General features: G+C 44.6%; 3 protein-coding genes across 24 annotated transcripts in view; 2 read left to right on the forward strand and 1 right to left on the reverse strand.

The window, feature by feature from the left end:
* grip1 (glutamate receptor interacting protein 1) overlaps positions 1–14,176 on the forward strand; it is a 34,851-nt gene extending 20,675 nt beyond the window's left edge. For 11 of the 22 annotated variants that reach the window (XM_029162868.3, XM_029162871.3, XM_029162862.3 and 8 more), the window contains exons 4-27: positions 685–830; positions 933–1,016; positions 1,243–1,318; positions 1,485–1,630; positions 1,795–1,942; positions 2,075–2,244; positions 2,440–2,577; positions 2,721–2,870; positions 2,962–3,148; positions 3,440–3,585; positions 4,469–4,549; positions 4,785–4,854; positions 4,964–5,109; positions 5,210–5,354; positions 5,719–5,858; positions 6,150–6,353; positions 6,444–6,594; positions 7,449–7,487; positions 7,888–7,999; positions 8,790–8,822; positions 9,749–9,859; positions 9,948–10,064; positions 10,150–10,296; positions 10,636–14,176. In XM_029162868.3, the coding sequence (XP_029018701.1) occupies positions 685–830; positions 933–1,016; positions 1,243–1,318; positions 1,485–1,630; positions 1,795–1,942; positions 2,075–2,244; positions 2,440–2,577; positions 2,721–2,870; positions 2,962–3,148; positions 3,440–3,585; positions 4,469–4,549; positions 4,785–4,854; positions 4,964–5,109; positions 5,210–5,354; positions 5,719–5,858; positions 6,150–6,353; positions 6,444–6,594; positions 7,449–7,487; positions 7,888–7,999; positions 8,790–8,822; positions 9,749–9,859; positions 9,948–10,064; positions 10,150–10,296; positions 10,636–10,932 (3,184 nt within the window). In that variant the 3' untranslated portion in view covers positions 10,933–14,176. The remainder of the gene's footprint in view (positions 1–684; positions 831–932; positions 1,017–1,242; positions 1,319–1,484; positions 1,631–1,794; positions 1,943–2,074; positions 2,245–2,439; positions 2,578–2,720; positions 2,871–2,961; positions 3,149–3,439; positions 3,586–4,468; positions 4,550–4,784; positions 4,855–4,963; positions 5,110–5,209; positions 5,355–5,718; positions 5,859–6,149; positions 6,354–6,443; positions 6,595–7,448; positions 7,488–7,887; positions 8,000–8,789; positions 8,823–9,748; positions 9,860–9,947; positions 10,065–10,149; positions 10,297–10,635) is intronic. The other 11 variants (XM_055512105.1, XM_055512107.1, XM_055512103.1 and 8 more) reach the window with 6 other exon arrangements.
* A 452-nt stretch (positions 14,177–14,628) lies between these two features.
* Positions 14,629–15,947, forward strand: lsm8 (LSM8 homolog, U6 small nuclear RNA associated). Its single transcript, XM_029163010.3, has 4 exons — positions 14,629–14,849; positions 15,076–15,116; positions 15,296–15,423; positions 15,659–15,947. The coding sequence occupies exons 1-4, from the start codon at positions 14,819–14,821 to the stop codon at positions 15,747–15,749; spliced, it is 291 nt and encodes a 96-aa protein (XP_029018843.1). The 5' UTR covers positions 14,629–14,818; the 3' UTR covers positions 15,750–15,947.
* On the reverse strand, positions 15,946–19,936 carry tymp (thymidine phosphorylase). Its single transcript, XM_029162948.3, has 10 exons — positions 19,579–19,936; positions 18,897–19,020; positions 18,627–18,829; positions 18,449–18,547; positions 18,127–18,256; positions 17,933–18,051; positions 17,339–17,501; positions 16,942–17,169; positions 16,596–16,736; positions 15,946–16,520 (listed from the first exon to the last, which is right to left on the reverse strand). The coding sequence occupies exons 2-10, from the start codon at positions 19,012–19,014 to the stop codon at positions 16,369–16,371; spliced, it is 1,353 nt and encodes a 450-aa protein (XP_029018781.1). The 5' UTR covers positions 19,015–19,020; positions 19,579–19,936; the 3' UTR covers positions 15,946–16,368.
* Between the last annotated feature and the right edge of the window lie 2,548 nt (positions 19,937–22,484).

Consider the following 22,484-nt stretch of genomic DNA (forward strand, 5'->3'; position numbering starts at 1 on the left):
AATCATTTGTGTCTTTATTGCTCACAGACATTAAATATTCAATCTGCTGGTGGAGACACTAAGTGAACCCTTGGATTTAATAAGCGGTTAAACCTCCTTTGGCAGCAATATCCTTCAGCAAACTTCCTGTAGCTGCAGATTTGAATGGCCAGGAAGAATTGTGGACCCACAGAGCTGCTTTGGTTCAGCTGTATCCTCAGGGTATCCTGTGTTAACGTCTCTTTTGGGTCGAGGTCTGAGCTCTGAGGCTGCATTTGCTTTGTTTTAAACTGTAGAGAGCTGTGTAAAACCTCTTTATAGTGGGCAGGAAGGATATTTACTACAAATATATTAGATTGGTTTATTTGTCAGGTTAAAATTCAGTCAACAATGAATGAAATGCTTATAGATGAGAGGGAACCGGCCAACTCACTCAACTCTCTCTCAAAATAGAATAAAAAACAGTAAATACAAGTTTAGCATCTGTCATATATGTTCACATATATATGTATGTTGCTAGCATGTGCAGAGTTTGTGCGTGTGGAGGCGAATGTGCCCAGTAATATTGCATGTCATGAGTAGCATATGGCACAGACACCTCATAACACATGATCAGCCAGAACTGTCATGCGTCAGCCCAGCTCTTTAATCAGCATTTTGTGATGCTTTTACAAAGACATAAAATAAGAGCTGGTGTTTGTTCAGGAGCGACCAGCTGAACGTGGGCGACTACATCCGCTCCGTTAATGGCATCAACCTGGCCAAGTTCAGACACGATGAGATCATCAGTCTGCTGAAGAACGTCGGGGAGCGAGTCGTCCTGGAGGTCGAGTATGAGCTGCCACCTGTCAGTAAGTAACACCAGTAGCAAAATGCTGCATGTATATATAGATATAGCCCATGTGTTTATTGACGAGCAGCAAGCTAAGGTTGCTGTTGATGGTGTGTTACAGCAGTGCAGGGGTCAGGGGTCATGTTTAAGAACGTGGAGGTCACACTACACAAGGAAGGAAACAGCTTTGGCTTTGTTATCCGAGGTAAGAGTCTCAGAGTCTTCCAACTTTAATAATTGTGATAAGAGAAGTGCTGAGATGTTTACTTCAGTAAAAGGAGCAAAACAATAGATTAAGAACATTTTCTGCATCAAAACGTAAAATTATTCATTTCTAAGCTAATGTACAAATTATTAAGAAAATTGTAGTAAGAACAAATACTGAAGGATGAAGAATACAACAAATGCACAGTGGGACCTTGTGTTTGCAGGAGGAGCTCATGAAGACAGGAACAAGTCTCGTCCCATTGTCATAACAACTATAAGACCAGGGGGGCCGGCCGACAGGTGAGTAAAGCTTCCCCTTTTATTTTTCCTGATCTTTCTGTTTCTTTCTGTTTTTATACTTTTTTTTCTCATCATCACATATTGTCAGTGAAGCTATTGGTTTTAACTCCTAGAGGAATCTCATGAACTCTGGTAAAAGTGAAAATGCGTCTTTCTGTCTCTCCAGAGAAGGGACCATAAAGCCTGGTGATCGGTTGCTGAGCATTGACGGGATTCGTCTCCATGGTAACACGATATCTGAGGCAATGAGCATCCTGAAACAGTGCGGGCAGGAGGCTACGCTGCTGATCGAGTACGACGTGTCAGTGATGGGTCAGTGTATGACAGCAGCCAATACTTGGATTAGAAACTAAATCATAAAGACATGAATGAATCAGACTGTGTCGGGCTTCATTCTTAAAACGTCCAGGCATCAAACAGGCAGAATGTGATTGTAACTTTCTTCTCACATTATTACTCTGTTCTCCATCTTTCAGACTCTGTTGCCACGGCGTCGGGGCCACTGCTGGTTGAGGTTGCCAAGGCCTCAGGCTCCAGTCTGGGCGTGGCTCTGTCCACCTCCATGTTCTGTAACAAGCAGGTCATCGTCATTGACAAGGTGAAACCAGCCAGCATAGCAGACAGGTACAGTAGCTGACCTCTGCCCTCTACAGGTGTCAGTCTGTTTGTGTGTATAGGTTTTTACACACCACAGTTCATTTCACATTGTAGATTCCTCACCTTAGCTTTTTGTGTACCCTTCACTGTACGTTGTAGGTGTGGTGCACTTCACGCAGGAGATCACATCCTGTCTGTTGATGGGAAATCGATGGAGTTTTGTTCTCTGGCCGAAGCCACTCAGCTGCTCTCCGCCTCCTGTCAGACCGTCCGCTTGGAGATCCTGCCACAGCACCAAGCCCGACCGGCCCTGAATGCACCACAGCATGGTAGAAACACATAAGTGTACCATCAAACATACTGGACCCACACACACACATCGCAACGCCGCGCAAATCTCTCTATGAACTCGAAGAAGGAAGATTCCATACAAGGCTATGAGACGAGCAGCCACCTGACCTCTGACCTTTCCTCTTGTCTTAACCTTAGCACCCTCCTCTGTGTGTGTCTGTGTGTCTGTGCAGTCAAGGTGCAGCGTAGTCCTCGCCCCCTCCCTTGGGAGACCGGAGGGTCTGCTCCCGTCCTACCCCCATACCACTACAACACGTACCACCCAGACCAATCAGCTGCCAGATCTCACAACCGCCATACAAACAACCCTCGTATGTCCACCTCTCTCTCTCTCTCTCTCTCTCTCTCTCTTTCCCTCTCTCTCTCTCTCTGATCTGTGTTGCTTGATCTCGAGAGGCAGATGAAGCATCCATCTACCTAAAATCACCTAAAGAGTTATCTTCTCCCTTTGCAGCTCTCAGCCACTCGTTCTCTCCTGGCTCGATGTCGGCCTATAGTCTCTCGTCCCTCAACATGAACACCCTGCCCAGGAACATGTATCCCACGAGTCCACGGGGCACTCTCATGAGAAGAAAGCCTAAGAAGAAGGAATTTAAGAGCTCATGTGAGTTCAGAGCAGCACTCAGAGCATCAATCAGCTGTGATAATTTAACTTGTTTTTTAGTTATGGTTTTTGCTCGCTTTCTGTCCATTAGTGTCTCTTGCGTCCAGCACGGTGGGTCTCGCCGGACAAGTCGTTCACACAGAAACCACAGAGGTGATGTTGCTAGGCAACGGCATCATGGGGTTCGGCCTGCAGCTGCAGGGCGGAGTCTTTGCCACTGAAACTTTGTCCTCGCCCCCACTCATCGCATACATTGACCCAGATAGCCCGGCTGAAAGGTGAGCACGCCAGATTTGCTACCATTATTATTTTTTATATATTATTACTGTACTGCAGCACAAAACTTAGCCACACTGTAAAAACCCAATGCAAATGCAGCGCCTCCGGGTTCAGACCTTTGTTGCTTTGACTCCTTCTCCCTCCTCCCATGTTTCCTGTTCCTGCTTTTGTAATTAAGTAATTGATTAGTCAACACATCTGGGTGTACATCTCCATGCATGTAACATCATGCTCCTATGCCTGCATGTTAAGGTGCTACATTCCAGGACTGTGCTTGTCTGTCTTTGCAGATGTGGCATTCTGCAGATTGGAGACAGGATTTTGTCCATAAATGGAGTTCCTACTGAAGACTCCACTCTGGAGGAAACCAATCAGCTGCTCAGAGACTCGTCCATCACAGCTCAGCTCACACTGGAGATCGAGTTTGATGTGGCCGGTACAAACACAGTCTGTGTTTATGTGTTGCAGTTATAGGAGCATTGCCTCTGTCTATGTTTAGCAACAGCTTTTAATGTTGTCGGACTCATTAAAAGTCCTTCACTGCTTCTGAAACATTTGAAACACAGTAGTCTGTACTATATTCTTTACCCAACATTCATCCTGCACACTAAAAGGTTTGTATATTTATAACTCCAAACATGATGAACTGTGATGTGGTTAGTTATATTCATGCTGTTGCAGACACACTGTCTCCAATAGTTATTAGAGCATTATTTGATTAAACACATCTGTCAGTGTGAGAAACCGTTTTACTCAGATACACTTGAAAAGAAGTTATATTTAAATTCATTCATATTCATTATTTTCTCTCTGTCGCTTGTTTATGACAATTAGATGTAGAGCTTCATGCTTGTCATTCCTGGGTTTGGTGTCTGTTCTGTCTGTGTTGTGTGACTCACTGTCTGTCTGGGTTCAGTTCTGTCTCTCTGTGTCAAATTTGTCAGACTTTTTCTTTATCGAAGTCGCAGCGTAAGTAAGCACCGACGCCCAAAAACACAAACGTGCTGCTGATGACTCAAAGACACAGTGAATAATCTCCAGGGAAGAGCCGCTGAGTACAACATCACTGCTGATGAGCACCGATAACAGCTGAAATAAGGAGAAGCTGCTTTGTGGTGTGATCAGCTGTAAACCATCATTCTGTGCCCTGTTACAGAGAAAACTGAGCTGTAGGAGACAAGAAAATGTGCAGATCAGAAGCATTATTGTCTTTAGAACTGAATTTAGAGCAGGAACCTGTCCAGTCTGTCTTAGTAGAGAATGAATGTTTCAGTCTTCACTTTGAACTGAATCTGCCTGTTTATCTTTGCGTCTTTCAGAATCGGTCATCCCCAGCTCTGGGACGTTCCATGTGAAGCTCCCGAAGAAACCAGGGGTGGAGCTGGGTATCACCATCAGCTGTGAGTAAAACAAGAGGGTGGTGTTGTAGTGCTTTAAACCCATTGACTGATTTTAAACAAAACAAAATCAAAAACCTGTTTATTAACAGAGACAAAGTGATGCAGGAGTTCCTTCCTCCTGCTGTGATGTTTATCGGTGTAGCACTTCACATTTCATAGTTCTGTCTCACAGTGAACATGAACATTTTCTGGTATTGACAATTGACTGTTTGAATGTTTCTTCCTGTGTTTGCAGCTCCGTCCAACAGGAAACCAGGTGATCCTCTGATCATATCTGACATCAAGAAGGGCAGCGTCGCACACAGGTATATCAAATCTGACCACTTTATTAGGTACACCTGATGCTTTAATAAGAAAAAGCAATGCATATAAAACCATTTAACCTTGACGTGGACACTGCTTGTGTTGCTTCAGGACGGGGACGTTGGAGCTCGGCGACAAGCTGCTGGCCATCGATAACATCCGTGTTGAGAACTGCTCAATGGAGGAAGCCGTTCAGATTCTGCAGCAGTGTGAGGAGCTCGTCAAACTGAAGATCCGCAAAGATGAAGACAACTCAGGTTTCAGGAGTTTGTTTTGCTGTAGGAGCTCTTGATGTGTCGATTATACAGTGGATAAACGAAACACACTCTGCTAAATAATCTTTATTGAATGTTACAGATGAGCAGGAGGTGTCTGGCAGCATCATCTACACGGTGGAGCTGCAACGATACGGGGGCCCACTGGGAATCACAATCTCAGGCACAGAGGAGCCCTTTGACCCCATCATCATCTCTTCTCTGAGCAAAGGGGGGCTGGCTGAGAGGTGCACACACAGATTAGCATCATGACATTCACAGCGCTTAGATCAGCAGTGTTAACAGAGTCATAGCTAAAGGTTGTGGATCCTAATGCTCTGAAACTATCACATATGTAAATGTTTGACAATGGAGACATAAAGTCAGAACAGTACAGTCCTTAATATACAGTTATGTAATGGAATATAGAGATATAGTCTCCACTAACCCAGCGCTGGTGGTTTGATCCACTTCAAGTCTTAAGTGTCCTTGACTAGACACTAGACCTCACATTACGCCTGCTGCGTGTTCGTCCTCCTGCCATGCTAATGTATGGTAATATCAGACCTGCGCAGGAGGCAGTGACTCCAGCTGTTGCTGTGTGTGCTCTAGAACCGGTGCCATCCACGTCGGAGATCGGATCCTGGCCATCAACAGCAGCAGCCTGAAGGGGAAACCTCTGAGCGAAGCCATCAGCTTGCTGCAGCAAGCAGGAGAGACGGTCACACTGAAGATCAAGAAGCAGGGAGAACGTATGTACTCGGAACCAGTACTGGGCCTTATTTATGCGTCTGCACATTTCCCCTGTGTTTGTGCAGCGTTTGTGTGTACTGGTTGTTATACAGAAGGACCAGGTGTATGAGGACATCTGCTGGCTGACAACGAGATGAAACACACAGTAGTAGCGTAGAAGAATGAAACGTAATTGTAAATCTGGTCTGGTCTGGTTCTGGGGCTGATAATAGAGAGTCTGAACACCTGAAGGCCTGAAACCTTTGGTACATTGTTTGGTTTACAGCTCATAATAATTCATCTTTGTTTAGTGTCGAGTCCGAAGTCCTTTGTGATCGGTCCCGGTCTGGGTCTGGGGACGGGACTGGGTCAGGAGAACCAGGACGGTGAGGAGGAACCGGTTGTCATGGTCGCCCCTCGGTCCAGTCAGAGAGCGTTCAGCACTTTGCCGTCGGTTGACAGCGCCGTGGAGTCCTGGGACGGCTCCAACATGGACAGCAGCTTCACCACACCAGGTAGGAACCTGAGCTCTGACCTTTGAGCTTTGAGCTTCACCACAGATATGAAGCTTGTGCATAATAAAAGGTGTTTGTGTTTATTTGTAGCGCCGCCATATCAGACGTCTACGTACAGTTTCCATGAATGGCGCAGCACCAAGAACTCCAACCAGTCACCGTCCTCCATCCGCCAGAGAGCCAACCCGCTGTCAGACCTGGGTCTCAGCGACGACGACTGGGACCGCCCGCCACTCGGAGGGTGAGACTGGAAAACAAAACCAAACATCCAATGTGTCAGTAAATACTGACAAAGGATTCTGCAGGAATGAAACTCAGTATACTGGACGATTCTGAAAGAGCAGTGCCTGAGTCAGACTGAAGAGACTTGACAGTCTTAGTACAGCGTCATGGATTCAGTCCTCATCTGCGATGGAAATGGAAGCCTAGTTTCCATAAGCTGGTTGGGGATTAGAGAAGGTAGATGTCTTCTGAGGGAACTCCTGGCCTGCTATATCTGTAAGCGGGTTTCTAATCTGCTTGATACAGATCATAGGGATCATTACACAGACCTCTGCCTACCCGTATTTAAAGTCTGTCAGAGTCACACACACTCCTCTCCCTCTCAGGAACATGTAAATGTAATCAGTGAATGAGCGCGGGCGTCAGGGAATAAGATGTAAAATTAAGAAGCATGGTTTCATATCTGAAACTACTGTAAGTGGAAGCCAGTGCAGAGATCTAGTAGTTCCTCCTCGCTCTGGGTTGCTTTGGGTTTGCTGTGGTGCTCCCACAGTAGTTCAGGTGGTGGTAGTTCATGGGTTTAACAAAAAGGAGCCATGGCAGCTGCTGTTACAGGACTAATGCTGAGGTAGTTCTTTATGACCCATGAATTTATAGGTACAGGATCTGTTGTCGGCCCCTGTTGTGGACACACACTCACCTCTTTATACAGATACTAAAGACCTGTCTATATCAGCCATGGCTCTTATTTTGACGTTTTTGAAGTTCCCTCAGATCCCCTGTGTGTCAGCATGCTAGTGTTTCTTACACAAACCAGTGGGATTTACTAGCATGGAGCTAACAGCGGTAACAGCAGTGTGTCTCTGTCTGCAGAGCCTGTAATCTGCCCAGCGGTCTAATCACTGACAGCAGGTACCACACTAACCGTTAACCTTTAACCCCAACACAGTCATCTGCCACCTGTCTAACCAGCAGAAACCCTCACTTGGTGACCTTTGACCCCTGTCACTTTGACACATACACCTGATGGATGTGTATGTTGTCGCTGCACGTACTGTATCCTCACACTGTGATCAGCATGACCTGTCTGCCACCAGCCTTCTGTGTGTGTGTGTGTGTGTGTGTGTGTGTGTGTGTGTGTGTGTGTGTGTGTGTGTGTGTGTGTGTGTGTGTGTGTGTGTGTCTGTCTGTCTGTCTGTCTGTCTGTCTGTCTGTCTGTCTGTCTGTCTGTCTGTCTGTCTGTCTGTCTGTCTGTCTGTCTGTCTGTCTGTCTGTCTGTCTGTCTCTGGCTGAACTTTGACCTCCATTTCAGGTTCACCGTTGGGCACGATGGCACAGAACCAGACCAGGAGGAGAACTTCTGGTCTCAGGCTCTGGAGGATCTGGAGACCTGTGGACAGAGCGGCATTCTCCGAGAACTAGAGGTAAATAGTACTGAAGTTACTGCAGACACTGGGCACAATTTAATATTTATGCATACGAGAAACAGCTTTAATGACTGAAATTATTAAATGTTAAAAGTTACATTTAACCACAAGCAGAAATACAAAGACTTTAAATCTTTAACAGTCAGACAAAATCAGGAACAAACCAGTGACACAGAGATAAGATATCAACTTCCTACTGTTGAATTAAATACATGTTGTGTTAGTAGTAAAGTAGTAGTAGTAGTAATAGTAGCAGTAATAGCAGTAGTGGTATCTAAGGTGAAAGTAGGTAAGGTAGACGTAGTAGTAATAGTAGTATTAACAGGGAAGTAAAGCTGTAAACATAGGTAAGGTAGTAGTAGTAGTAGCAGTAGTTGTATCTAAGGTGAAAGTAGGTAAGGTAGACGTAGTAGTATTAACAGGGAAGTAAAGCTGTAAACATAGGTAAGGTAGTAGTAGTAGCAGTAGTTGAATGTTGGTACGGTAGTCGTAGTAGTAGTAACGGAAGTAAAGCTATACAGTAAACGTAGGTAAGGTAGACCTAGTAGTAGTTGTTGTTTTTGTAGTAGTAGTAGTAGTAGTAGTAGTAGTAGTAGTAGTAGTAGTAGTGTTAACAGGGTAGTAAAGCTAAGGTGGACATGACGTCTGATCATTATAACATTGGAGTTAAAAGTAAAAATACCATTTATTATAGAAACAAAGATACTTACTCTGTCTATGGCCATTGAATTAAGCACTGTGGTTGTTTATTTCAAGCTGAAAAGAGAAATGACTCCTTCTGTTTCAGGAGACTGGGCAGGAGACGCACCTCCTCACTCTGGTATCCTCCTCCCTCCCCACTACTAACGCTCCTCCTCTCCTCTCTCTCCACTTTCAGCATTGTCACACGTCCCACATGTTTTTGAATGTGACTCTAACTGCACCCCAGCAGCAGGCTGCAGACCATGGTGACGTCATTGTGACGTAGTAGTGACATCCCAGCTTCTGACCAGTCACTTGGCAGAGTCATGTTTCACCAGCATGGCAATTTGAGCAAGGCATGCTGGGAGAGCTTGTGCAAGGCCTAATGGGTAGTTTGTTTTGCCCATCACGAAGGCGACCTGTCAGTCATGCATGCGTCTGACGGGTCCTTGATTCTGATTGGCTGAGAAGTTTGTTGAGTGATGTGAGAGTTGTTCAAGAGTTGTTCAAATAATGGGTGTCTCATCTCATGAGATGATTAGTAGAAAAATCAAGTCAATAAAATGAGTTGATTCTCTCAATTAAACCAAGAATAGCTTCTGTCAGTAAGACAAAAGTAGACCCTCTTAAAATTTCGTAACAATAGAAACAGTAGATTGTAACAATAGAAGTATGAAGTCAGTTGAATCATTAGTCTGTCAGGTTCCAGTAGATCCTGTTAGTCACAGAGAATAAAAGCAAATGAATACATACTAGAAGATGTGCTTGAATACTAAACATGTAGTACTATTCTACTGTAATCGATGATGCCAGTAGAATCAGTGTGAATACAGTAGAAGCAGTAACTGATTCTATCAGCAGCTCTGTCCCTCATTAAATAGACAACCTGAGTCTGAGGTGAATAGATCGTATTTGTGTCTTGGTGTGACTAACAGCTGGGGTGAAGGCTGTTCCCCCAGGTTACGTTAACCAGTCTCCAGATTTTGATGGATCAAGCTGAAAAAACAAACTGTCTTCTGATTAGACACTTTGATTGACAGTCTGGCTCTGATTGGCTGTCTCCAGGCAACCATCATGTCAGGGTCCACCCTCAGCCTGAACCATGACCCCACGCCCCAGCGCAGCAGTTTGGGACGCCAGGCGAGCTTCCAGGAACGCAGCAGCTCCAGACCACAGGTAATGAGTACGACCTCTGACCTCGGATACTCACTGGACATGTCTATGTTTTTGTCTTTATGTTTCGTTTTTGTTTTGAATTTCCCAGGTGACTCCTCGGTCCAACACCTTGCCATCTGATCCTCAACGAAGAGCCTTCGCTATGAGGAAGATGAGGCAGGAAGTAAATGAGATCCTAAACCAGAACCCTGTCGAACTCCACAAGGTGACCTTTGACCCCAGGACGCTACTCTAGCAGGGACATGGTGTAATTCTACTAGTTTGTCCTAATGGTGCTTGTCTGTCTGTAGCTGACTCTAGAGAAGACCTCAGACCTGGAGGATTTTGGGTTCAGTGTTTCTGATGGTTTGTTGGATCGCGGCGTCTATGTTAACAACATCCGACCCGGAGGCCCAGCAGAGCAGGGAGGCCTTAGAGCCTATGACCGAATACTACAGGTGAAGCACAGTGTCAGCAGCTAAATGCTAATGTCACATAAATACTCTATACCAATATTATCTATGTTGATCCCGGTGACAACAGCACCGGGATCAACATTGTTTTGTATTGTAGGGTTTTAAAGGTTGGTGTTTTAGCCACCAGTTTTTATGTCTGGGCTTTGATTTTGGTGGGTGTCCCTACACCATGGGCGTCAGAAGGACATTTCAGCACTGCTCATACTTCTACTGGACACAGAAATTGCACAGCGTGTTTGTTTTTTATGTGCATCCAGATTTATGTTAACATGTTAGGAGTGAAGAGAATATTTTGTGTTAATGATTTTTTTGTTTTTCCAGATTAACCATGTGCGAACCAGAGACTTTGACTGCTGCCTCGTTGTTCCCCTCATCGCAGAGTCTCCAAATCGCTTGGAGCTTGTCATTAGTCGCAGCCCTTCCTCCTCTCTACTGACCAATCACACTGATGGCACTATCAACAGCAACCACTCCTCTCAGCCAGCTGGCAGCGATCTAGGACCCTCTGAGCTTTCTATGGGTCCAGGAGAGGACGGCGGTCCAATCAAGTGGAGCCAACCAGGGGAGAGGCTGGGGACAGGGCTTAGTGTGGGTCAGGTCAATAACAGCTCCTTATAGCAGACACAAACTGTAAAATAAACTTAGGCTGGTTCTGATCCGACTGAACCAGAGGTCAACAAGGAGATCATCAACACTAAGTTAAGTCAAAGCGGTCTAGCCCCAACCTGAACTGGTTCATTGTGGACCCTCATGGTGCTGCACACACCGTCTGGATGTTGTTGGACTTCACTGAACTGCTAGAGCAGCCTGAAAGCACACTGGCGAACCAGGACTACTGGCACACAGTGATACAACTGGTATCATTGGAAACAGAACTATAACTACTGAACCTACTGGAGCCACAGACTGAGCTACTCTTCTACCTGGTCCAATAGAAATGGTTACTGATTGTACCAGTCAAGAGCAATGACTGCTGGTTCTACTAACATCAGTCCTTACTGGTCCAAGGTCAATGCTTACTGGTTCTACAAACCTAAAAGTAGAGCTATTGGTCCTACTGGAACTAGAGCCTCAGCCAATGGTCTTGCTGTTCCAAGACGTGGTTGTTTCTCATGGTCATAGTGATCACAAAGCCGTGAATATGTAGCCAGAGCCATGACTGATGCTTCTGCTAAGTCCAGAAATTTGGCCTCCGCCTGTTCTGGCCTTACTAGAACCACCATGCAGTGGTGTCTGGGTGTACTGGCCAAGAACCACATGAGCACATGAGTAGATGACTTCAGTCCACCATCCAAAGCAGGAGATGCTCCGATCAGACTGTCTGGGCCTGATGTTATTGGTATTGTTGAATAATTACACTGTAGAAACATGTAAGAAAGACATTTAAACCCACCACGTTTGTCTGAGGAGGAAGACTCCAACAGGTTCATGGGCAGAGGCAGGAGGTTGGGTCAGATGGTTTGCTGAAGGTGAAGGATTAAAAATAGTTAAGTTTAAGTTTGAAATTGTATAGTAAATGAAAACCAAGTTATGGTTTAGGTCAGAGATGGTCGATGTAGTTCAAAGGGTGGAATGATCCGATCAGTTAGTAGTTCTAGGGTTATGAAGTCCTCCAGTAATCAGTGGTGAGCTCTGAAGTTGAAAGCACAGCTGTGTTTGAGGACCACACCACTACGACCACTACTTAGTGTTTTAGTTTGCCTAAAGTTTTCATTCCTGGATGTGAATATCTTACAGCTAAGTAAACAGCTAGCTCAGTGTTTGGGTGAGATTGTGATTATTAGTGTAGTCACGACCATCATACAGTTGTAATTCTGTTAAAAATCAAACAAATTTTTAGTTTTTTTATTTCAAAACTTTGCCAAATAATGCTGCTGTAGATCCTGGTATAACCGAAGCTAAATGGACTTGGTTCGACATTGCGTTTATGTCAACCTCAGATTGTTCAGTTCAGAAGTTCAGAGTGTTCAATAATTATCAGCGGCATTGGTCGGAGCATCTCTAATAAAATGGAACGACGGACTGTTTGATGTTAGGATTTTAGTTCTGTGCCATGAACAAGCTGCAGCCTAGAAGAGTAATAATAATCATGCTGACAATAATGATGATGACACTGAGCAGTTCAATAAGAATCTTTTCTACTGTTTACACCTGTTGGACTGGCTACACTGTGTGTATGTATGTGCGTGTGTTTGTGTGCGTTCTAAACTCAAGGCCAGTTAGACCCCACCCATGTCTTGACTTTACTCCGCCCCCTCTTCTTCCCTGGGCAGCCAGGTGATTCTGAGAGAGTCAGCTGATTGGCTGGAACCAATCAGAAAACAAAATGCTTCACTGCCTGTCTGTGATTGGTTCTCCTGATAAACCAATCAATCAGCTACCAGGAAGAAGCCAAGCATGCCCGCCCCTAACCCCACCCCAAGTTACAGTGATCTATTATGCTAATCAATTGGTGTGTTTTTTGATTGACTGTTGTCAGTTTTCTCTGTTTGTTTCCATGGTGACTGAACCTTGAAAATTTGTATAATAGATTAAAAAAGTGGTTCAGCCCCATCGCTGTTCACATCAAAGCCATTGAAACCCTGAAAACATTCACTTCATTACCACAAAAACAATGTTACACAAGAAAAAAAAACTCCTGTAAAACAGGAAACCTGTGACAGTGAAAACCTGTGTGTGTGTGTGTGTGTGTGTGTGTGTGTGTGTGTGTGTGTGTGTGTGTGTGTGTGTGTGTGTGTGTGTGTGTGTGTGTGTGTGTGTGTGTGTGTGTTTTGTCAACATTTTCCTGCTTTTACCTCAGTTTGAACTCACTGTTTAAACTGGCCAATCAAAGCCCTCCCAGAGCCAAAGTGACTAATAGCTGCTCCTCCACAGTTCTTGTGCTTGTCGGTTGTCAGGCAATATTAGTAGATGTTTTCCTAATTTTTATTGTTTGAAGTGCTAGCATATCAATGCCTTGATTGCAGGTATAGCAGTAGCCTTATAGCACATGCGTACCATAAAATTAACAGCGATTTAAAACGACACGTGGCTAACACAGCTAGTGTAACACTAGCTAATCTAAGAATAACAACAAAAATAGCCCTCCAATCCAGGGCTAGAACAGCTGGCATATGACTCATGACCAGTTTGTCTACTTGTATACTATACTTGTCCAATATAAGCCAATGGGATTTATAGGTTAACTGATGTGTTGTTACAATATGAATAGCACCTGCCAAGCACAGAAAGGTTGTGTGGTAGAACTATGTAATAATGGTTATCTGCATAAAAAGTCTTACAAGGGCTAACACTTGGTAAACATAGCTAATATTTGAGCTAACAGCTGGTATTAGCACACAGCTAATAGCACAAACCTGAAACAAGGCCAAGACGTGGTTAACCTGTATAAACAGGTTACCAGCAGGTTACCATAGCAACAGATGAAGAAAAGTCCTTGACCAATAGGAGTGAACCATAGTATGGAGGGGCGTGGCTTCAGGAGGGTAAAGCCATACACACTGTGTTTGTTTGCGTGTGTTGTCTATGTGTGTGAGTGTGTGAGAATGTGTGTAACATTGCAGGGATTTGCACTTCAGTGATTCACCTCAGCATCCACCCACACACACACATACTCATATATACATATACATTGCACTGCCATTTGAATAGTGGGTCAGATTAGTTTCCATGTAGCTTCACCAACCAACCAAACTGTATTTTTCTTTAAAGGAACAGGGATGTTGTAAAGTATTTTTGTACAAATTTAATACTTTGGTAGCATGATGTTCCTGGTGTTTGTCCTGTCGGGCTCCACTGCTCTCCTCCACTCCCTTTGTATGGACGACTACTGAGCAACAATAAAGATGAAGACCTGCTGGAAGTATGCTTCTTGTGTGTCATTAGTTTAAATACACAAACAGTAAAACACTTAACTTGGGTTTCTACATGTTTTAATTCCTAGATTCAAAATATATTATGGAAAAACAAGTCTATACTAATGAGGTTAGTATAATTAATTACTGTGCAATAATAAACTGGACATCACTAGGCAAGTGAGGTAACAGCAGCACCGGAGGCCTGAATAGTCACTGCTCACATGTAACAAGTTTATTGGTGAGCTAAACCTCAGGTTGACAAAATAAAACTCTTATTTAAGTTATTTTCCTTTTAGAAAATAGTTTAGAAAATCCTTGGGGTTGTGTTAAAACTGTACACTGACAAATAAATACTAGAAATGTATGTAATTATATAAAACATAACTGTTAAATATTGATACTAATTCTTTTTATTTTTGATACTGTACCGCCGCTGTAACCCGGATGTGACGCGGCGGGTCGGCGCTCATCTCTTCGGCCTGATCGGAGAGTCGGTGCTGGATTTGTTCGTCTGTTCTGAGTGTTGTTAGCATCTGTCGTCGTTTCTTCGTCACGTCTGTGGGAACGACTTGGTCTCGCCACACTGCCGGTGAAGACATCTACAGACGCCTGTACTGCACAGATAAACCCCGACCGCGACAGGAAGCATGTCCACCGCCCTGGAGAGCTACATTAACCGTATCCTGCGGCCGCGGCTAGCTGATAGCATGCTAGCCGCAGGTCAAAATGAATGGAGACATGCTAGGTAGCATAGCAGCCATGCTAGCAAGGATAAACGTGTAACGCTGTGGCTTCTACCATAGTAATGGACACGAAGTTACGTTAACCTTGTGTTAAAGAAGCTTATTTGTTGGTTTTGTGATTAGTCCTTGTCCAGAAGCGTTTCTTTAACCGACTGCCTCAGGTACTGTGGCTATCGTCACCTCAGATGGAAGGATGATTGTGGTGAGTCGTTTACCTCCTTCCAGACATGCAGCAGTATCCAAACTTGGTACTCTAGGAAAGCTACAAGTACTTGATGAAGCTCTTTACTTGCGGCCATTGTTTGCTGGAGCAGAGGTGTCATCCTTCTCCAGTTGTCAGTGGATGTGTTGTTGGTGCTGATAAATGAGTCTGGGTTTCAGGGGACCCTAAAGGGCTTCGATCAGACCATCAACCTGATCCTGGATGAGAGTCATGAGCGAGTGTTCAGCTCCAGTCAGGGGGTGGAGCAGGTGGTGCTGGGCCTTTACATCGTCAGAGGAGACAATGTGTGAGTTCTTGTTTTTGTTATTCATAATACTTAACACTGGCAGTAACAGGATCATAGACCAGCTGGTAAGGTCCAGTCTAGTGTTGTAGCAGATGGGCTGAACCTCTAAACACACAGTGACTTTGATTCTGTGATGTCTTATGACAAGTGATTTTTGGACCCGTTCAGGTCCTGTTTTGTTCTTTTTAGTAAAAAGTGAGATTTACTTGTGTAAACGTGTGTCTCTCTGTTTCAGGGCTGTGATTGGGGAAATCGACGAAGAGACAGACTCCACTCTGGATTTAGGAAACATCAGGGCTGAGCCACTCAACTCTGTCGTCCACTGACCTTTGACCCCTGGACCCTCTGACACCTCGTCGGTTGAATCTCTGTGGCCTGTTTTTCAGGAACCTGTAGCAACGTTTTTCAGTTTGTGTTTTTTTATAAATAAACAAGTGAGTAGAATTGTTGAAAAAAACTTTTTTTATGCTTCGAGTGTTTTGTCAGATTGAGATTGTTCAATAAAGTTTTTCATGACAAATGTTTATTCTATATCAGACATTCTTTTATTTATTTATCCATACATACAGTGATTGTAAGCAACAAATCACATTTACTGATGTGTTATGTGTAAGGACAGTTTCAGTATCTGATATATTCATCAATATAGACTCTCATGTTAGAAGTTACTTGAGAATGTCACATAATTATACTTCAGTATATAATGTACCTCTAAAATGTAGTAGAAAATATTACTGAAGAGAACAAATGTATTTCTCAAATATAATTGGTACTAGGTATAAGATATAATATATATTGGTAATTATATTTATATTTATATATTTATGGATATGCACCTTCACTCTATAATTGTTAAATAAATGTACTGAGGTTCTTTTAAGACCCAGGAGGCATCAAGCTGAAACTCAGAACGTTTGAAAGAGCCTCAGGTGCACTTGCCTCGTGTTAGTTAGGCAGCAGCAATTCTTTCACTAATGTGTGTGCTTGTTGGCTTTGTGAGTTGTAATCTGGTCCCAGAACCAGCGCATTGTGCAGTCGATCCATCTGATCCGGACTTGGAGCTGGGTCCTCATAATGAAGCCGCAACCAGGGGATGCCTAAAAGTTAATCAGTGCAAAAATATAGTGAGCAGTTGAATCAGTGACTGACTTCATCAACATCATCATCCTCACCTCTTCTGACCCTCTGCCCCAGGGAAACCAGCAGCTCTGCCCCCACACTGTGATTGATAGGTTGTCCGGCCCTTGATCGCCCGGATCCCAACTTATGGAGCACTTGAGCTAAAGCCAAACCGTCCACGTCCAGAACCAAACCTGCAGGAGTTGGAGAAATACAGTGGAACTGTAGGTGAATCAAAAGCAACAGTAGAACCACAGATGAGGGACACCTACTGGTCACGTGGCAGATTACAGCCTAATGCACAATAATGGAATAGTGCTATTATAAAAAAAATCCAGTTAGTGAGTGAGTTATAGATAAAGTCAGTGATGTGGTGTTTGTCTGTGCTGTTATTTTCACCGTCTCCAGGAGTCTTCAGCTCGGTCTGATAGATAGACTTCCTCAGCACGCGGTGGTAGTCAGCGTGGGGAGAGCACAGAGTCTGGGCCGTCTCCGCAGCCACACCCTGAGCCTCCATCATGGCCCGAAACCGGGTCAGAGCCGCTCCACTAGTCACAGCTTCGGAAACCCGCCTCCGGCCTTCGGACAGCTCAGGCACCAAGCCCGTCATCAGGAGCAGCGCTGCACCTGCACCTCAGCAGAGGTCACATTTACTCTATTTGTGCATCTGATGCTGCCTGGTTGGTCATCATTTATCATTTTGTTTCATCAGTGACGTAGATTCATTGAAGCCGTGGTTCAAATTCAGCAGCCGATCATTTTACTAACAATTAAATCCACAATAAGAGTTAGATACCCAGAGTGGAGACCAGCTCCATTAGGTCTTCAGGTCCGTTTCCCTTCAGCGCCTCCAGAGACTCGATCACCTCCAGGCTGTTCCCGACGCATCGGCCGATCGTGGTGTCCATGAAGCTCAGAACCGCCCCAGTACGGATCCCCAGGCCGTTTCCTGCTCTCACCTAGAGAAGGCATCGTAGGTGTCATCTGCTCCCTCCACCCACCTTCTCCCTGCTTCACAGCAGAACTCTACAAACACGTTGTCATGATCAACAGCTCTTAAAACTAACACTTGCTTCCTTCTCCCTCTCTCCCTCAGCTTCAACATGACCAGTGATTGAACAACTGGGCTCCCAGTTCTCAACTCCAGCTCCACGAGACTGAGTAGAACCTCATTACAATCATGTTACCGAGTCAAATATGAGTCGAAGCACCAGCATCACACACATTCTGTCTCTGCCTTCCTTCATTACCCAGTGGTGCTGCCCCCTCCTGTGAGGTTCTGTGCGGTTCTTCTACCTTCCAGTGATTATAGGTCAGTGTGGTTCTGTGTTATTCTGCCACGTACCCGTGACTTTGGGTCTGCGTGGTTCTGTGTGGTTCTGCCACCTACCAGAGACTGTGCTAGCTCTCTGGCATCGTGCAGATTTTTATAGAGAGCACCTCGTCCAAACTTCACGTCCAGAATCAGAGCCGACAGAGACTCAGCTCCTTTCTTTGAGATGATCGAAGCTGAGAAACAGCACAGACGCATATATTGAAGGATTTGTCCAAAGCAGTAGCTCGTGGTTGTTAGTGGGTCGGTACCTGTGATGAGGGGTAAACTGTCCACGGTGCTGGTGGCGTCCCGCACAGCGTACAGCACTCGGTCTGCAGGAACCAGCAGCTCCGTCTGACCCACAATGCAGCAGCCCACCGAGCCCAGGATCTCCAGAATCTGCAGATTCAGGTTGATGCTTGTGTAAAGGAGGACCGGGTCTGGGCTCAGGACCGCTCTGGTACCAGCAGCTGTCTCGGTCTTGGTGAACTAAGCTCTGTCTAAATACTTTTACTGGTTCAGTTGTTGAACAACAGAAGCTAAAAGTAACATTTGCAGCTTTTTATTATTTGTCTGAAACTCGGTACCGACCTGATGGGTCGACTGCTGGATGTTGAATCCTGGAATCGACTCCAGTTTGTCCAGAGTTCCTCCTGTATGAGCCAGGCTCCGTCCACTGATCATAGGCACCTGGTGGAAACACACAGCTGTGAAACGGTCAGCTGAATCGGACCTTCAGAACCATTACGCCAGCGTGAGGAGCCGTCACCTTGCAGCCGCAGGCAGCGAGTGCGGGCGCCAGCACCAGGCTGACCTTATCCCCCACTCCCCCTGTCGAGTGTTTGTCCACCACTAGCCCCGCCCACTCCTTTGGCCACGACATCACTTCTCCTGATGACATCATCTCTCTGGTCAGGGCGTCGGTCTCGGCGACAGCCATCCCCCTTTGCCAGATGGCCATCAGCATGGCCCCTGAACCAGACAGACACAGGACAGTCAGCTCTGAAGCTGGATCAGGTTTGTGTGGGTCCGTTCGTACCGATCTGAGAGTCCTGGATGGTTCCGTGAGTGACGGCCTGGACGAAGGCTGCGATCTCCTCATCGCTCAGCGCCTCCCCGTCTCGCTTCTTCTTGATCAGATTCGGGATCAACGGCATGACGTTCTGAAAAACAATAAGCAGGCGATCAGCTGTTCTGGTCCAACTGCAGCCTCGGGCTCAGGAACTGGACTCAACCCAAACACCGCTTTTGTTCATCCCGTGTGCTTGTGGTCAGTGCTTTGGTGTTGATGCATTCGACATAGGACCAGTTTGTGTAACTCAGCACCAAGCACCACAGATGGAACGGTCTCATTCAGAACCAAAGGTTTCTCCTCGGTCGGATCAGTTTCTGCTCTGATTGTCTGTAATTATTAGGAGCAGTGAATTCTCTGCCGTGAACTCACACATGGACTCACAGACTCTGATACACAGAACCATCCTGGATCAGGTCAACTGGTTCTAATGGTTCACATACTGCTTTCCACCGTGTTCAGTCTGAACCCTGGCCCTGTGCCAGGCCCCTGCTGTTTGGTTCATATCAGCTGCTTAAACCAGTCGGTTGAACTGTTAGTTTTTCAGATGCAAAGTCGACAGTGAATCACATCACGTTTACGTTAAACTTTAACAGTAAAAACAAGCAGTAAATCAGGTTGGACGACTGACTCAGTAACACACACTTACATTCACTGTTGCTGAGGATGAGGGTGATCCTAAACAGACCCTGCTCTGTTGGAAGCAGACTGGTGCCCAGCGTGATGGATCCGGAGCAGCAGTACCAGGTCTGGACCTGCGGCGTGTCGTCGACCCTGTAGATCATTGGCAACCGGCTGAACCGGCTGCAGGTCACGAGTCCACAGGCCACTGGCAGAGAAGGAGGAGGCCTCCACCAATCAGCTCCAGGGACCAGAGCAATGACGCCGATGTCTGTCAGCAGCTCCGAAGCTCCAGTTTATTGGAGCTGAGTCACTGCTGCTGGAATTTATGACAAACCTTAAACAGCAGAAATCACACCAGCTTGGATTCAGACCCACGACCTGTAAAGGGTACAACTTGTGCCCCTTCCTCTGCAGCAAAGACAAAATAAAGTGAGGAGTTCTAACTTTATTTACTGTAATTTCTGGACTAGAAGACGTTTTTACATGCTTTGAACCCTGCTGCTTAAAAAACCCTAAAGTGAGTGTAAAGACTTTTAACTTATTCTTACACACACACACACAAAAAGCTGAAACAATTGCCTCCTTGAAGAAGTGGAGAGGAAAAGGCCGGTCCATCAGGACACGGACGCCTCAGCAGCGCAGCAGCAGCTCCTTCCGCTACGAGGAAAGAAAACGACCACGAGGGCTGCTGACGACTCAATGAACAGAAGTAACCAAAAAAGTTGTCTTTGTCAGTTTTATTTCTGCAGTTCCACCCTGGGGTGGAGATTCAGTCAGTGCACACAAGGTGTTCATCGAGGGCACTCTGAAACTCCTTCCCCTGTCCCAAGTATTGAAGCATACAGATAATATTGTTATCGGGAACGGAGAAGCACATCTTCTGAATCAGACCAACATGCTACTATGATTATCTGGGATGTTAACGTTTCACTTTTTTTAAGTCTGCATAAACATAAAAAGATAGAGGAACGTTTTGGTGCATCTGGGGTTCATGCAAAGGGCGCTGTGTTCCTTATCCAAGTCAGACCCTGCCTCCCTTCCTGAGATACAGTAGTGGGGAAATGAGCAATATATTTGAACTTATGAACCTAACTTATGAACTAATACAGTGTTACTGTTGCAACAACACATCATCGGTAGGATAAAACTATGATCTATGCGTCGGTTGAGCAGAGGGCGCCAACTTGGCCCCGAGGTGCGGTCTATATATGATAAAACTTTTTAAAATTAAAATGTAATGGGTGCGGTGTAAATTAGGCGCTCTGTAGTCCGGAAAGTATGGATTTGAAGAAGGGACCTATAAATCAATAAATCTATGACGTATCATCCTCTGTCAAGTTAGATCAAAATCAGATTAGATTAGAAAAATTGTTGACCAACTGTACGAAGGGCAGCATTTTTCTGTGAGTTGGTCCAGATGATGAAGCTTCTGATAGATGTTATTTATTTGATAGTCATCATCAGGTCATATCTCCTCAGTCTAAGTTTGACACATGTTTTTCTGTTATAGTTTCCCAAACTAACATGGTCAATTGTAAGTGACTGGTCCGTATTGATTTTCATGTGATCCTCTAGTCTAGTGTCTCACATACTAAGAACTATTTGTTTAGCTGATGTAGTTAATGGTAACAAGTTTGTCTCTTCCAGGGTGAACAGGAAGTTGAGGTCCTCCTTCCTCAGTGGTTGATGGATCATCCAGGACATGTAAAACCTTCACTTATTTTTGTAGTGTTTATTTCTAGTCATTTAGTTCAATGGACAAGGTAAAGTCAGTACTGTCACTATCTTGTCCTGTTGTCATAGTTCAGTGTATTCGATGCATGTTGTTCCAAATTCTTATCCTTTCACTATTCGTGTTTTATTCATATACTTTATCTTGTATTTGTGTTGTATTGCAGTCTATTAAAAATAAAATTGTATTTAAAATACTTTTTTTCCCTTTGTATCTTGATACTAATTGCAATTGTATCTAGTATATGCACTTAGCATCTGGTACTTGTAGCCTTGTGCATCCAGTATCTATAGGACCTTACATTGCACTACCAAAACCAGTCATCTAGAATGTGGAGGTGGATCCTCAATCCTCAATATTATATACTATAATAAGGACTTTATTTTTACCACACAAAAACACTTATGTTGTTCATCTTAAATTGATTTAATCTGTAAAGACAGGAAAAACAGTTTAGTATATTAAACAGCAAAACAAGAAACCTCCAATTTACCATGTTTTAGAATAGTTTCAACATTAAGACAAATTATTTTTACATAACAAATGTAAAAACTGAGTGAATTCTACTTGCAGTACTTGCAGGAAAAGGCCTCTTTACTACACGTGACGTAACAAACATTAGCGTCAGCGATGATGATCAAAAAGACAGCAGGTTCTACTTTACAGATGTTTAATGTGTGACGTGTACAAATTTAGACTTTGATCTGTCTGCATCACTTTTCCTATCACCTGGTGAAATAGGATGACAAAGACAAAAAATGACCATCAGGACAAGTGAAGTTAGTCACAGTTTGATGACTTACTACTGATGACTTCTGTTTTAGACAACATGGTTGGTGCCATTACCAAGAGCAGTCTTTCTAAATTAATTAAATGTTAGCTTTAGCCTGACAAGTAAAAGTGTTTGGCTGTTACATTGTTTATTTCTTGTAAATATATTACTGCCTCAGCATCCAGGACGTTTTCTGAAAAGACAAGTTACTCACAGCTGCATGGATCCTCTGCCACAGTGAGTCTCCTGATCACAACAGCTGTTTGTCTCATGGTGAATCGTTGTCTGGAAGGTTTGTTTCCACTTTGGAAATGAAGCAATGAGAAACAGACAGATTCACACTTTGAAACTACCCCAAACATCTCTGCTGACGTCCTGCATCAAACAGAGCAGGTTATTTTTTACTGCAGCTTAGGACCAGGTGGTT

Source organism: Betta splendens, chromosome 9 (assembly GCF_900634795.4).
Source record: "Betta splendens chromosome 9, fBetSpl5.4, whole genome shotgun sequence".
NCBI classification, from domain to species: domain Eukaryota; kingdom Metazoa; phylum Chordata; class Actinopteri; order Anabantiformes; family Osphronemidae; genus Betta; species Betta splendens.